Source organism: Ursus maritimus, unplaced genomic scaffold (genome assembly GCF_017311325.1).
Source record: "Ursus maritimus isolate PB19 unplaced genomic scaffold, ASM1731132v1 scaffold_33, whole genome shotgun sequence".
Taxonomy (NCBI): domain Eukaryota; kingdom Metazoa; phylum Chordata; class Mammalia; order Carnivora; family Ursidae; genus Ursus; species Ursus maritimus.
Genome location: NW_024425897.1, coordinates 9,765,424 through 9,781,323, shown reverse-complemented (window position 1 = coordinate 9,781,323; position 15,900 = coordinate 9,765,424). Strand labels below are relative to the sequence as shown.

Below are 15,900 nucleotides of genomic sequence, written 5' to 3'. Positions count from 1 at the left end.
TAGGAAGGAGATGGAAGCCTGAGATCCCGTATCCAGGTACGATACTTGGATTTTCCAAGAGGTGGAACCTCCTGGAAGATAGGAGGGGGGGGGGGGCCTGGTTACAGGCCGCCTTATTTCTCGTGGGGGCGGAGTCTTAAGACTGGGGGCGTGGCCAGGGCCCGGCTTCCCGGCGGCAGTTAGCACCGGGGGCGGGGCGGGGCAGAGGCTTCCTGTCTGCGCCTGCGGAATCGCCGTTTGACCCCGGAAGTGCCGGCGCACTGGGAGCTGTCACCGTGGACCGCGACAGCGGCGGCGGCGGTGGCGGCGGCGGTGGCGGTGGCGGCGGCACAGCGCCGGTAGTGGAGCCGCCGAGGTGAGTGCGTGGCTGGGCCCTGCCGAATAGGGGGCAGCGGGCCTGGGACGAGCCGCGGCCAAGCCTCAGGCGGCCGCGGGCCTCCCCGCCTCCGTGGCGGGGCCGAGACTGACGCTGCAGGAGGGGCCGTGAGTCGCCCCTGAGGGCAGGCCGCTAGAGCCGGGAGTCTCGGGTTCGAGGCTCAGCCCCAGAGTCACCTTGGACGAGTCACAATCCTCCTACCCTCACTCCGGATTTTAGTTTCTTTGGAGTTCATTCATTCGTTCAACAAATATATGTCCATCGCCTCCTATGTCAGGCACAGATCTAAGCACTGGGGATACAAACAGCAAGACAGATAAGGCACCCTCCCTCGTGGAGCATACAGTCCAGTGGGAGGAGATAGACAGTCAACGACAAATAAAGGCACAAGATAATTAAAGATATGACAATAACTGCGAAGTGAATACTTTAGATTGGGCAGTCTGGGAAGGCCTTTGAGGAAAGTAATATGGAATTGAAACCAGAAGGGTGATGACAGAGAAACTGAGGCAGCAGTGGCCCTGGGAACGCTCCCAGGCCTTACTATAATTGGCGCTTGCCCCAAGCTCACCTTCTAAAGAAAGCCCTTTTCTAAGTTTTGGTTTCTGCTGCCCTGCTTGGCATGAAGGATGCAGCGGTGGGCACAGATGTCATCATAATCAATGTCCTTTTCCTTTTGGAACTTAGAGGCTCATCTTTGCCTAATTAATTTCTACCCATACTTTAGATGAAAACTCAGATCTTCCTTGACATGCTCCCTTCCTCAAGTCTGTTCTCTCTATTAAATGCTGTCACAGCCCCATGGGCCCGATCTACATAGCATACATCATGGTATTTTATTAGTCTGTATGGCTGTTTGATTCACATCTGTCTTTCCCATAAAGACTGTAAGCTCTGTGAAGGGCAGGACCAAATCTGTTTTTTGCCCACCTTGGTATTCTCCAGGCTTCAGTGCCTGGCACATAGCAGGGGCTCAAAAACTTTTTGAACGGCTGAGTGAAATTATTAACATGGTCTTTGCTCCCCAGTGGTTTATAGGCAGTCTCTCTGCCACTGGGTTATTGTCTTTTCTTTCTGATTATATCTCTTCTCTACTTAAATGACTCCGCACTGCCTTTAGGTGAAAGGCCAAAATCTTTAGCATCACGTGGGAGGCTCTTCTTAAAATGTCTTCATCTTTCCCATCCAATCTCCTCTTCTCAACTTCCATCATCCCCTACCTGACCTTGTGTTTTCAGCCATACCAAATATCTCCCTCTTGCTTCAAAGCCACTGGTTCTGAGCCTGTGTTCACACTTGCTCTTTGCTTGGAATGCCCTTCCTCCCCATCTTTTTCTCCTGTCCTTCAACAACCAGGTTATGGGTCACCTTCTCAGAGACCTCCCTTTCTCTGTTGTGCTTGTTTTGGAAATTTCCTGTTACAGCTCTGATCACACCAAATCAGTCATTTTACATGCCCAGGACCTGGGATGTATTCAGTCAGCCTTTGCTGAGTAAAGGAGGAAGTCCAAAGTGTTCTGCCTATGGTTGGGACAAGTAAACTTTATTGAGTGCTTATTATGTGCCAACGACTGTGTTGAACACTTAGCATTAATTACTTCTCACATCTCAGTTTTACAGATGAGGAAATCAAGGCTTAGAGAGTTTAAGGAACTGTCTCCAGGTCTCAAGCAGGGGTAGGAAAAGGTGGAGCCGGGATATGAATCCAGGCTGCAGAACTATAAAGCTCTCTTTTAACCACCACACCAGCCTGAGTCTGAGCTGCCTTTACAGGCATTGGCTTGTGGGAGTGAATTTCTTCTGAAATCAGGTGCTGTCTCTACCTGTCTAGGCCTGGCCTCTGGGGCCTAAAAGTTAAAGGATGAAGAGCCACCACCTACTATGGCTCTTTCCCCAACCTAGGTCCCTACATTGGACACTCCCACAACCGTCTTTGGCAGGTGAACATGGAAAGAACTGGGCCTGTGAGTCATTTAGACTTCTGGACTGGCGAGCAGACCCCTGGTGTTTTCCAGCTGCCCTCCCAGCATCACTAGGGGTTTAGGAAAGACATATTTTTAGTCTATTCAGTGCAAGAGATCCAGGTGCCAAGGCAGAAGGGCTGGGCTTCAGTTTCAACTTAGCCACTAATATATCTGCCTTGAGCAAATCAGAACCCCTCTTTGGACATCTGAGCATAATAATCCTTGTTGTCCATAACTAGGTTGTTGTGAGAGGCTAGTACGATAGTAACTCGATTAGAAACAACGTCCGTACAACATGTGTATATTATCTACGTTTTGGAAAGCTGAAAGGTGAAAACTCACCCAAGCCCCTTTCATTACTTCGCACCTTATGATTTTTTTGAGGCCATCTCACGTGTGCAGGGACCACATGCCTGACCCACAGAGATCCTAGAGCTGGAACAGGCCTTGAGGACTAGACGGAGTGGTCTTGTCTCTTTTACATCCTTCTAGAATGGTTATCTTCACAGTCTTTAAAACAGCCCACAAACTAAGGTTCCTTGTGTACCAAGCTGCTTCCTACCTCCTTACTTTTACTCCTGCTGTTTCCTCTGCCTGGAGCACACTCCAGCCTGACTAATCTCCACTCTCAAGATTCAGTTCAGGCTCTCCTGATCATTTCGGCTCCCCAGAAGTGCTTTCCTGACAGCAACACCCCCTGCAAGCTCAAGTACACTAGACTCAGTACAGCGAATGGTTAAGAGCCCGCCAGCTTCACCGGCTACTAACTGAGTCCTAGGGCAAGTTTCTTATCTTCTCTGAGTCTCTTATTTCCTTACTGATAAAATGGAGATAAAAATAGACCTACCCTTAGAGTTGTGGTGAGTATTGATATATGCAGAGCGAGTTAATGCTGAGGAATGCTCTAGGGAAAGCACCAGCACGTGATAAGCATGTTGCTGCTGCTGCCATTATTGTTGTAATGATTGGGCCGTAAGCCCCTGTGGGGCAGAGGCCCTGCATTATCACTCTGTCTTAGTAACACGAGGGCCTGGCCTGATATCTGAGATAGGGGACCCCCTGTAGCTCACGGCTGACCGTGCCCCTCAGCTCATCTAGGAGGTTCTCAGGAGATGAGGGACGGTTTCCTCACCCCAGCCGCAGTATGTCTTTGTGTTGTCGTTGAGACTGTGCTGGCCTTACATGGCATGTCTTCCAACGGGCCTCATTCACTTCCATTCCCAATATGCGGGTCCCTTCTATGGGGCAGGCCAAGTAGAATTATGGAAAGAACATTGGATGGGAAGACCAAGAAACATGGCGTCTACCACTCACTGACTCGGAGGCGGGTTTGGGCCTCTTCAGAAGAGAGCTCACACTGGCAGTTTTCTGTGAATTCTGTCGTCCTCTCTGGTCCTTCTGTTCATCCACATCCTGCCTTCCTGAAGCCTAGGGAGGTTGTAAAATCTTAAAACCCTCTACAAGTGAGGAAAGGCCCATTCCTCCAGCCCTGAAAAGACTGCCGATCTGCTTAGAATTGTAAGGAAAGTGTCCTTATATTCAGTCACTCATCAAACAGTTGGTGAGGCCGACCCCATACCAGGCCTGTGTTCGTCATGGAAATGATAACAAAAGGAGAGGCCAGGCACTGTCTTCACAGAGCTCACAGGCCAAGGAGGGCACAGAGCTGGAGCCATAATAAAGATAATCCAGGTGCTTTTAGCCAGGACTTCACAAAGAGGGTGGGAATGTAGCAGGAGTCACCTGGCAAGTGTTCTTCTCCTCAGTTGAGAGCTCTTGTTTTAGGCAGAAAAGTCACCTTAGTCTGGAGTAGTAGGAGAGGCACCAGGCCTTCGAGGCTCAAGTCAGGAGCCTCCTGAGGCCAGAGGGTGAAGCTTCTCTCCTGGCTCTGGGATCCGTTCCAGGGCAGGCCCCTGCCACCAGGAGCCTATGTGTCTGCTCTCTTCTTCCCATCCATATTCCTTTCAGGAGGGTCACCCAGCACAATGCCAGCTCTGCCCTTGGACCAACGCCAGATCACCCACACGGACCTGAAGACAGGAAAACTGAGGACTTCACCAGCGCTGGTGAGCCGGTACCTTGAGGCCGTTCAGCCTGATACTATCATTCTTGCAATTTCAGAAGCAAAAAGCAAATTCCTCCTATGTCTGTTCCAAGAATGACCCGAGGGCCACAGTCAGGAATTCAGCAGCTGGGATACTACTAGGCCCAGTGCAGAAGTTGCCTTTCTGAGCAGCAGCTTGAATTTGAGTAGTATTTTCCATGTTGCCACCCCACACCGTGCCCCCAAAGCATTTCATTTTGAATCAGAGTCCGATGGCAGTTGTGACTCAACCTGAGCTGGCCTAGAAAAGGATCCAGCCCAAAGCCAGGTTTGGGGATTTGACCCTGCGGGAAACGTTCAAGTTTCAGGTCGGCCTTTTTCAGAGCTATCTCCCCTGCTATCCACACTTCAGGGGGAACACCAGTTTCAGAGGTCAGGCTGTCTTTTATCACAGTGGGCTAAGACGCGCCACCTGCCCCATACCAGCTCCGCAGGGCTTGGGAGACTGAAAAATAAGGAGGCTGTGAGCGTGCCGATTACCAGCTGCAGAGTGAGATTAGGGCTGCAGAGAGGTGCCAGGCTGCTGAAGGAGACAGACGTGGGGACTGGAGTCCCCACACCCACTTACTGTTTCCCAAGAATATGAGCTTACTTGAGCAAGGTGGGAGGAAGTATTTTCTAGGGGGGCTTGAGTAAAGTCGTGGGAAACAAGAGCTTGGTGTTGTATTTCCTGCTTTCTGGATGGCTTCTTATTACTTCCTAACTCCTCTCTGATAATAGGACTTAACATTTATAGAGCACTTGCTCTGGGCCAAACCTTTCTAAACACTTCACCTGGATTATCTCGTTTAAGCCCCGTGAGTAGGTATTTTGATTGCCCCCATTTTACAGATGAGGAAACTGAAAGTTCAAGGTCACAGACCTAGGAAATTAAGGGAGCCAGGATAGGAAGCCAGCTAGATTGACCCTGGATCACATACCCTTAATCTTTCTGCTATAAAGCCTGCCATTTCTTTTTTATAACCTTTTTATCCAAGAAGGGTATTTATCAGAAAATCTAGATCTGTTCTGCTCAACATGGTAGCCACCCCGTGCAGTAGTCATTCGCCACAAATAGGGATTACACACTTGAGATGTAGACAGTTTGAGCAACTGCATTCTTTACTTAATTTTAGTTGAATTTAAATTAAAATAGTCCATGCAGTGAGTGCCTACTGTTATTTGCCAGTACAGATACAGAACAGTACCATTAACACGGAAGGTTCTTTTGGGCTGGGGGAGACGGACTCCTTAAGTAGTTGACTCTGGTTTTCCACCTCGGTCCTTCCCTGTGTACTTAATACCTAGGTTGCTAGGCTGTGGGCTCCTTGAGAACTGGAACTGGTCCCTTCCCTTCATTCTGGTTTCACAGTGGCAGGTGCATTTCTTTCCGGAAACATTCAGTAAATGAGTCAAGGGCTCCAGCTAGGCCTTGTACCAGACCCTGGAGCTACAGAGAAAAAAAATATGGTTCCTGCCCTTGAGGGGTCTGTGGAAAAGCCGACCAGTAGTTTCTCTACAGTGTGATCAGGGTTGTGTTAGAAGCGGCTACATGAGTGCAGAGCCCAGGCCACTGATCCAGGCCGAAGGAGTGGGTGGGACAGGGAGGTCTTGGGGCTGGTGCGAGGGCATGGGCAGCTAGGGAAGGCTTCCTGAGCTGGGCTGGGTATCGAAGGGGGAATAGACACTGGCCATGCAGAGCAATGGGAGAAGGATGAACCTGGCAGGAGGACCCAAGTATACAGGCCCGGAGTCTTGAGAGCCCATCTCCTACGCCAACCACCAGTCACTTGGGGTGGAAGCAGTATCATTGAGTTAAGGAACACAAGCTTTGTGTTAAGTCTCACATGTACTTAGCCACGTAACTAGAACATAGTAACACTCAGTGATGATGATGATAACAGTGACAGTGGCAGAAGGTTCGAATGGGGAATAGGGTGAGAAGAGGGACGAGCTGAAGGAGACAGCTGCCTGATGAAGGAGTGGTCTTTTTGAAAAGACTTGTAACCACTGTATATTTGTCTCTTTAGTCCCAACTTAGGACAAGGAGATCCCTAGCCAAGGGACAGCCACCACACTGCCTTTGCAGGATGATAGGTGGGATTAATGTTTATCGAGTAGCTACTGTGCACACGGCACACACTTGGTGCTATTGAAGATCCAAAAGAAATAAAATCTTGGGCCACAGTGGGTGAATGAGCTCTTGAGGAAGACAAAACTCATGTAAGTGGAACATGTGGAGAACAGTGTGAAATGGTTTCTTATCGAGATCAGCAGAACAGAAGTTTGATGGGCAGAGAATGTCCAGAAAGCTTCACAGAGCAAGTGGAACCTGAGCCAAGCTTGAAGGGTGGAAGATACAGCTGGGGCCTGCTAGTCTCTGTCCTCAACTCTCCCATGGCTCCTGTTACCTACAGAATAAAGTCCCCACTCTTGAGTTTGGCATTCAGGGTCCTTCAAAGAACTTGGTGGGATCTGGTCCTTCATTACCCACTTTCATGCTTTGTCCAGCCCACAAATGTATACGGAGAGTCTGCTCGATGCCAGACACTGTTCTAGGGACTGGGAATGCTGTAGAGAGCAAGGCCCACAGTGCTTGGAGACCTACAAGCTAGCGGGGGAGACAGAGAAGGCAGGCCCTTCCTTTTCATATAACTGTGTGGGCCATGATTGAAAGACAATAAACTACACATATTGAAAGTATACAGTTTGGTTGGTGTTGACATATGTTGTCATCATGATCAAGATAACGAACATTTCTGCCACTGCCAGAAAGTTCCCTTGTGCCCTTCTGTGATCCATCCTTTCTTCTCTCCCCATGTGCAGCAGCCGCTGAACTGAAAGTACTTCTAATGTAGTTCAACAGTGCAGAGTGCAGGAATTGGGGGAGCCCAGGTGAACACCTAACCTGGTCAAGGAGGGATTTGGGGAGACTTCCTGGAGTAGGTGAGGTCAGAGCTGGTATCAGAAGGTGAAGTAGCGAGACCAGGATAGCGTGTGGGTACTGTAAGTCATTCAGCAGGTCTGTAGTACAAGCTTTGGTTCAAATCCTGCCTCGGTTGCCTCCTTAGCCCTATGACCTTAGCCAAATTCCTGAACCTTACTGATGCTTCGTTTCCTCCTCTGTAAAATGGGGAGAATACTATCTCCATTTTAAATAGTTACAGATGAAAAAGAAATAAGCTATGGGACATACCTACTCAGCAGCGGGCACAGGGCAGGTCCTTAGTAAGTGGTGGCTTTTATTGTCACCATTCCAGTGTTCTCTCCCTCCACATCTATTTCCCACCACCCAGTGCAACCTGGGCCCTTTCTTTTCACAGCCCATTTTTATGCCTCCATTACGGAGGCACCATTTCCTTCATCAGAAAATCCTTCTCATTTTCCAAGGCCCAGCAGACGTTTTCTCCATGTGCCTCACCATACCTGGCACAATGGTGTGCCAGTAAATGTAGGAATGTAAGGACGGTAGAATCTCAGGATGCGTGTGCGTGTGTCTGTCTGTCTGTCTGTCTGTCGGCCGGTCAGAGGAGTAGGGAGCGATGAGTGGCCGTGCCTGAGAAGTGACCTAAGAGATGAGGTGTCAACAGAAAGACGAGGGGAGGAGCTCAGAAACCGAGGAGATGAATTTAGGGCCTACAGAGTCGTATTGATCTTGTTTCAGTCAGCAGGATTCCCTTTTTCAAAAAGTTTGTCCCTGGAAGCCCACTGTATAAATTCTGATTTCAATGGGAGGGGTCCTGAAGACCCACCTAATAGGGGCCCCCGAGGAATCCTTATGGGACCCAAAGACTTCACAGTTTGAAAACTTGTATCAGGCAATAGGGAGTCATAGGGGGTTCTTGAGGAAACCGACCAATCAGTCATGATTTTCCTGTCCCCCTGGACTGACAGACCTGGAAGTGGGTGGATTGTGGTTGATAACTGCTGAGACGTTGCCCAGCCTTCCTCCTATTACCACTTGCCCCGGAGAAAGCAGCCCTTACGTAGGCAGAGGAGAAAACTGAGCTCATCATCTCTTCTTTATGGTGAACAAAGTAAGGTTTGTTCATGGCAAGGTAAGGGTTGGGAGAGAGAACTTGTGATTCCAAGCAGAGACCTGCAATTACTTGATCAGCATCTTTTCTTTAAAAGAAAAAAGTTACCGAGGTTTTTTTTTTTTTTCTTCTGATTCTAAGAAGGATATAGCATGATATATACAGTATGGTACTATTTATGTAAGAAAGATGAAAACAGATTAAAATACCTTCTATGGATATATTTTCATGTAAAAGCCTAGAAAAGGTCTGCAAGGACACTCACCTGATGGTGAGTGGTCACTCCTGGGAGGATGTGGGGAGTGGGAGTGTGGTCCCAAGGACACTCACCTTCTCTGCAGTGTTGTAAGTTTTGAAAGAAAAGATGTGCATGTCTCCCTTGTACAATTATGAAATAACTTAAAAAGTAATACATGCATATGTTTTTTAAATTGGAAAATATATTTGAATCCTGATTCCCCCCCACCCAAGACCACCATTATTAGCTTTGGTATGTTGACCCCCCCGCCCCCAGCCGTTTTTTTTTTTTTAACCTGTGTTAAAAATATATACTTCTTTAAAAATCCCCAAACTGGTTATATTAAATAGGTTTATATCCTGCTTTCTCTTCCCTTGACCTTTCCCCATGTCATTAAATATCCTCCAAAACAGGTTTTTAATGCCTGCCTAGCATTCCCTGGATGCAACCAAGCCCCCTTTGTTAGAGACACTTGGTTCTTTATGCTTAAAAACTCCTTGGAGGGTCACCGGTTGGAACAGCCAAGTGTTGTCATTGCTGTGGGTTGGCAAATGGGCCCTCGCTGACTAACCTCTGCCACGTTAACACGTGGTTTTTGGATCCGTAGCACCCCGAGCAGAAGGCAGACCGGTATTTTGTGTTATACAAACCGCCCCCTAAAGACAACATTCCCGCCCTAGTGGAGGAGTACCTGGAACGCGCCACCTTCGTAGCCAATGACCTCGACTGGCTCCTGGCCTTGCCTCACGATAAATTCTGGTGCCAGGTAACATTCTATCAAAATTAACACTAAGACAAAGCACATGACATGCCCTTGGTTGGTTGCTGTTGTTGTTTTTCTCCCCCTAGGAGGTGCTTTTTTCCCTACTTCTTACACTGGATCCTTAACAGCAAATTGTGGTTTGGATTGCTCTGTCTTGTATCACAATCTTAATGATGTTTACACAGCGCCTTCCAACGTGTCATTTTTAGAAACTTGTGTTTAGCCCTCTGCTCATTCATACCTCCTTAGTCCCTTGGGGTTGGAGTGTTTGCCTTAGGCCAGGGCTGGTAGGCCGTGAGCCCCTGCGCAGTCCACCCACAAGCCCTCGGGCCTCAGTGACAAATCCTCGCTCTGATCTGTTGTCTGGCATAGGTTATCTTCGATGAAACCCTGCAGAAGTGCCTGGACTCCTATCTGCGCTATGTCCCCCGAAAGTTCGATGAGTGGGTGGCCCCGGCCCCTGAGGTTGTTGACATGCAGAAGCGCCTCCATCGAAGTGTTTTCCTCACTTTCCTCCGCATGTCCACTCACAAGGAATCCAAAGTAAGCCCCTGATCCCGCGACAGGATGCCACCCGACACCCAGCACCTCTGTGCCAGACTCTCCCGCCCTGGGAAGGAAGGCTCTGGAAGTATCGTGTTTCCTCTTTGTCTCTGCTCTGCCTTCATTCCCACCTTTGGGGAAGAAATCTGTGGCCACCCCCCTTATCTGTGAATTCACTGGGTCTGCGTTACATCCAGTAATTTCATCAGTGGGAGCTGAGGGCCCTTTGCCAGTTGACGGGTGACTGTGCCTTTTTTCATGCGTCAGAGGGTGAAAACATTGATTCTGATTTGTTAAAGGAACTTTTATGTGCTTTTTAAATAACTTTATTTTTCTCCCCCCGGTTTTAAAAATAACACCGTCTCTAAACAACTCAAACATTACAGAAATATTTTGTAGATAGTGAAAGTCACCACAAAATCCCTTTTCCCAAAAATAACCACCATTATGGTGCATGTTCCTTCAGGGAACTTTTTTCCTTTTAATCTATTTGTGTGTGTTTGAGTGCATATTTATTTTTACAATAGGATCTTGCCTTTTTTTTTTTTAACTTTTGTAATATGGAAATTTTCAAATATATGCCAAAGCATAATGAACCCCATGTACCTATCACCCAGCTTCAACAATTATCAATATTTTGCCAATCTTATTTTCTTTCTTCCCCTGAGTTTTTTCTTCCTAGAGTATTTTATTTTATTTTTCCTGGAGGTTTTTCATTTTGGGGGGGCTTTGGGGTTTTTTTGAGGGAGAGAGAGAGAGTTCGAGTGCAGGGGCTAGGGGGTGTGGGCAGAGGGAGAGAGAGAATCTTAAGCAGGCTCCATACCCAGCACAGAGCCCAGCACAGGGTTCAGTCTCATGATCCCGAGATCATGACCTGAGCCAAGATCAAGAGCTGGACACTTAACTGACTGAGCCACCCAGGCGCCCCTTTCCTGGAGTATTTTAAAGCAGTTCCAAACATCCATAAAGCAATTCCAAACATTCCATAAATATTTTATTTTTATTTTATTTTTTTTAAGTAAGCTCTACACCCAGTGTGGGGTTTGAACTCAAGACCCCCAAGATCAAAAGTTGCATGCTGTACCGCCTGAGCCAGCCAGGCGCCCCAACCCATGAGTATTTTAGAATGAATGCCCAACCAACCATTTATTTATTTATTTTTAAAGATTTTATTTATTTATTCGACAGAGATAGAGACAGCCAGCGAGAGAGGGAACACAAGCAGGGGGAGTGGGAGAGGAAGAAGCAGGCTCCTAGTGGAGGAGCCCGATGTGGGGCTTGATCCCATAACGCCGGGATCACGCCCTGAGCCGAAGGCAGACGCCCAGCCGCTGTGCCACCCAGGCGCCCCACCAACCAACTATTTAATAGCATATTTTTGCTTCTTTGTACATTAAAATGAAGAATAGCTATTGCTCCGGGTCAATATGTGAAGCTCAGATGTGTCTGCAGTATGGATAGACCTTCAGTTGTTAGCCAGTCCCCCGTTGTTCCTTGTGAGTTTGCTATTACTTTACGAAGAGCATGCTTTTGGAAAGTCTCTCATCCTCTCTCTCTGCACTGTTCCCTAGGAACACTTCATTTCCCCTTCGGCATTTGGAGAAATCCTCTACAATAACTTCCTGTTTGACATCCCAAAGATCCTGGACCTCTGCGTGCTCTTTGGAAAAGGCAACTCGCCTTTGCTCCAGAAGATGATAGGTACGTAGGGCACAGGGCCTGGCGGGCTGCACAGCGATGGTCCCCACAGGCCAGACTAGAGCACCTAGATGAGCGGAGGGGGATTCAGAACTACAGTGGCTTGGACGTGACTCTGCAGATATATGCGTGTCAACTCCGAAAGACACACCTAGGTGGCCATGGGGGAGTGGAGACAACACTGTACCCCACGGTCCCTCAAGGATCTTAGTATTAGGCCAAATGTCAAACAGTTGAAGGAGTGGGGAACCGCTTTGGCGGTGAAAGTAGGAACAGCAGTGATTGCTAACCTTTAGGTGAGTGCTCACTGGGGGCCCGGCACTCTGCTGAGCTCCTTGTATGTGATCTTAATTGATCCTCACGGCAGCCCTGTGATAGGACTCTGTAATCATCCCTATTTACAGGCAAGGAAACAGGTTAAAATGTAAGGAACTTGCCTAAGAGCCCATAACTAACAAGTGGCCAAGTTGGGGTTTGTGTCGCGTAGGGCTGACTCTCGAGCTCTTCCTCTTTGTCACTCCCTGCCTCGGGGATAATGGGGCTGCCTCAAAAGTCTCATGATTTGCAGTGTTGCTGAGAACAGTCAGAGACCGCTTTCAGAGAGGACTCTTCTGGGTTGAGAAAGGAATGGCTTCAGCAGTTGAATCCCGTCAGGAGGCAGTGGGCTGGAGGGTTCGATCAGAGACTGAAGTTTGGTTGGGATGCTGCAGAGGGAGCCGCACCCCAGTGTTGGGCCAGACACGGAGACCGGACACCACTGTCAGCCCTCCTCATCCTGGGATTATAGGACACAGTCTTCCCAAATGCCCGATTTCAAAGCTAAGTTGTCCCTTGAAATGGTTTCCTTCCTTCCTCCTAATAAAAAAGGTAATAATAAAGGTAGTATAGGTTAATTTAGAAAGTTTGGGGAGAGGGGCGCCTGGATGGCTCAGTCGTTAAGCGTCTGCCTTTGGCTCAGGACATGATCCCAGAGTCCTGGGATCGAGCCCCGCATCGGGCTCCTCCGGTGGGAGCCTGCTTCTTCCTCTCCCACTTCCCCTGCTTGTGTTCCCTCTCTCACTGGCTGTCTCTCTCTCTCTGTCAAATAAATAAATAAAATTGTTAAAAAAAAAAAAAAGGAAAAAAAGTTTGGGGAGAATATAAAGCATAAAGAAGCAGGAAAGCAGTTACCAAATTCCTGCACCCAGAGACAATCATTTGGTGATTATTTCCTTCCAGTCTTTTCTCTGCATGTTTTTCAAAAACATGTCAGAGCATAACGTATACGAAATTTCACATCCAGCCTTTTCATTAGAACAGCGTCTGGTTTCTCGTTCAAATCTAATTATTCCCTGATCATCAGTTCATTTCTTTTACTTTCCCAGAGAAAGACTCTTCATGATGTTACTGTAGGCCGAGGGCACAGGGTGAGTGAGCAAAACCAGGCCCGGTTAGAGAAACCATTATTAGGCCAGTTTGGTTAAAGTGGAGCATTCTAGGAGGGCAGCAGCAGGAGATGGGGAAGAGGAAGCTGGGGCCAGATCGGGGAGGGCTCTGTGCCAACCATTAGCAACACTTGGGGAGAGCATCGCTTGGTGCACTCAGAAGGCAGGCCCTGCCCAGTTCACACCCCAGCCCTATTCCTGGCTGTGTTACTTTGTCCAAGTCAGTTACCCACTCTAGCCTCAGTTGTCACATCTGAAGAATGGGAAGACTGATGTTATATCTACCTTATAGGATGGTTGTGAGGATTAGCACGGTGCCTGGCTCATTATAAGCGCCTGGTGACTGTAGCTCTTACTGTGATGAGGCCATGGGAGCTGCGAGGAGGAGCTGCCTGGTGTCAAGGTTAATTTGGTAGCATGCTGGTGGGAAGGGTGGTGGCCAGAAACCTAGGAGGAGGCCAGTGCTTTAGCGTGGGTTCGAAGGTGAGAGCCTGGTTGGGCTGAAGAGGACATCCTGGAGGTAGAATAAAGCAGGCTTTAGGGAGGTCAGCTAGAGGGAAAAGTCAACAATTCTAGAGAAAACTGGTGTCGGGCGCAGGAAAAGGGCCTTTTGGGCGGGGCGGGGGTGGGGATGTTGCAAGTGGAGGCACAGTCAGTGTTAGATCTGCGGGGTGCGAGATGCCGTGCAGATTCAGGGGGAGAGGATTTCTGGCCCCAGTTCCAGGTGGGCAAGGGTGGAGTGAGAAAGCTCCTAAACCTTTGAGTCACTGACTTCTTTGAGAATCGGATGAAAGCTCGTCCCCAGAAAAACATACCCCCTTATAGATTTTGAGGTGTTTTAGGATGTTTTTATCCCCCAGATGGAGAACCCCTGAATGGCTTATTTAGGAGAGCCCTTTCTTTGGCTCCTAGAGGGTGGTTCATGAAAAAGAAGGCAGGCCAGGCATTGGGAGCCCCTTCATCGTGTGTGTATTGGGGGGGGAGGTGTTGAGGGGGTGTGGAGGAGGGGCCTGTGGACACACATGCGCACATGCGCGCACACACACACACACACATACACACACACAGCAGCTCTCTTTCCAACCCTTGAGCAGAAGGCACAACAAGGGGCAGCCTCCACTGTCTCTACCACAGAAGCTCTTGAGCAAAGCAGATCAGCTATAGTAACAATGTTGACAAGGGAGAGAAGGAGGGAACAAGCGGATTGGCCAATCGTCCTTTGGGCGGAAGCCCAGTCCTTACCTGGCACTCTCCCACCCGCCTCAACCTTTCTGCACAAACACACCTTACTTTTTTTTAACCTCAAGATTGGTATTCTGAGTCAGTAAGTGTAATTCTGAAAGCAGGGCCTTTCAGTTAGACTCTTGGAGCCGCTTTGTGAAAGCAGGAGTACGTCAGGCCTTGGCCCCATCGAGGACTGCACTGATCTCTTTGGCAATACCTTCCCTTCACCCTGGGTTTCTGAACTGCTTTAGTCTGAGAAGGATGCTGCTGTTGTCCCTTACTTCTTAATTGTTTCTTTAAGAGATCGAAAGTCAGATCTTTGCATCACTCGATCAGATAAAGGAGAGGAAAGGGTCAGTTGTGAAATGTTATCTGTTTCGATGCTTGTAAAACATCCCTGTTACTCAGGCATAAGCACTAGAAGGATTATGAAAGAGTGCCCTACCCTGGGCCAGGTGGTTAGGGCGCAGTGGGGTCTACCGTACGGTACTGGGGGGAGACTGGCTCCTGACGCCTGAGTCAGGAGCACTGCCTGGAGAAGGTGACACCTGCCTTATGGTGGACTTAATTCTGGGAGATCACTCCAGGCAGAGGGGACAGGGCTTGTTCTCTGAGGTTGAAGAGGTACGAGAGAGGAATGCAGCCCAGGAAATGGGGAGAGGGTGGCTGGAGATGCTCTCTGGGCCGGATCTCACATGGCCCTCTGTGCTCTGGTCAGGAGTTCAGACTTGACCTTGAGGATACCATCGGATGGGAGAGTTTGGGAGAAAGAACAGAGGTTGATGGGGAGACAGCTCAGTCCCTCCTTGCTGTCAACGATAGGAGGCGGGCACAGATGGTCAGGGAGTACCTTCACAGGTTGAGGGATCAGGACCCATCTGGAGGTGGGATGCACTGACCAAGCTCATGCTGGTAAAACTCTGGCTTCTGGAGTCAAGGAACAAAGTGGCATCCAAGAAAGTATTTACAGAAAGTCCAGCTACATAGTGACTTTCTTCCTCATCCAGTCCCACCTGGCCTTTGAGCTCATTGATTTTCAAATCCTCTGGGATGGGGCAAGGGCTCCCCTTGGTTTTCATTAAGGAAACCAAGGACAGACCTGCACAAAGACGAAGGACACCTAGAATTCAGCACAGCCTGACAGACAGCCTTAGACGTTGGGATCATAGCGGGCTGAAGAACCCTGGCCTCTTCTTAAGGGTGTTGGTATTTTGCATCAGCATGTCTCCTGGCTAGCTATGATTTTCCCTTCCTCCCTCGCCATTTGGGCAGCCGGAACACTTGGTTTCTGTTCCAGTTACCATATGCTCTAACCTACGCACTCAGAGCAGCAGCAGCGCTTGGAGGTCGTAAACATTCGGAAAGGAGCTTTGTTTTATAGGAACCACTGCAAATGTGTGGTAAACCTGTCTCTAGGTCCCTCTCAGGTCTCTCCACTTGGAGGAGGATGGATTAATATGGCTAACATATTCAAAAACAGAGGGTAAGAGAATTTCCAGACAAATTTCTCCCTAGAGTCTCCTAACATTATTAGAGGCGTGGCCTGGCAA

General features: G+C 48.7%; 1 protein-coding gene across 7 annotated transcripts in view; it reads left to right on the top strand.

The window, feature by feature from the left end:
• The first annotated feature begins 220 nt into the window (after positions 1–220).
• ASCC2 (activating signal cointegrator 1 complex subunit 2) overlaps positions 221–15,900 on the top strand; it is a 39,334-nt gene continuing 23,654 nt past the window's right edge. For 4 of the 7 annotated variants that reach the window (XM_040619720.1, XM_040619718.1, XM_040619719.1 and 1 more), the window contains exons 1-5: positions 221–355; positions 4,309–4,406; positions 9,306–9,464; positions 9,834–10,004; positions 11,576–11,705. In XM_040619720.1, coding sequence (XP_040475654.1) covers positions 4,326–4,406; positions 9,306–9,464; positions 9,834–10,004; positions 11,576–11,705 — 541 coding nt within the window. In that variant the 5' untranslated portion in view covers positions 221–355; positions 4,309–4,325. The remainder of the gene's footprint in view (positions 356–4,308; positions 4,407–9,305; positions 9,465–9,833; positions 10,005–11,575; positions 11,706–15,900) is intronic. The other 3 variants (XM_040619723.1, XM_040619722.1, XM_040619721.1) reach the window with 1 other exon arrangement.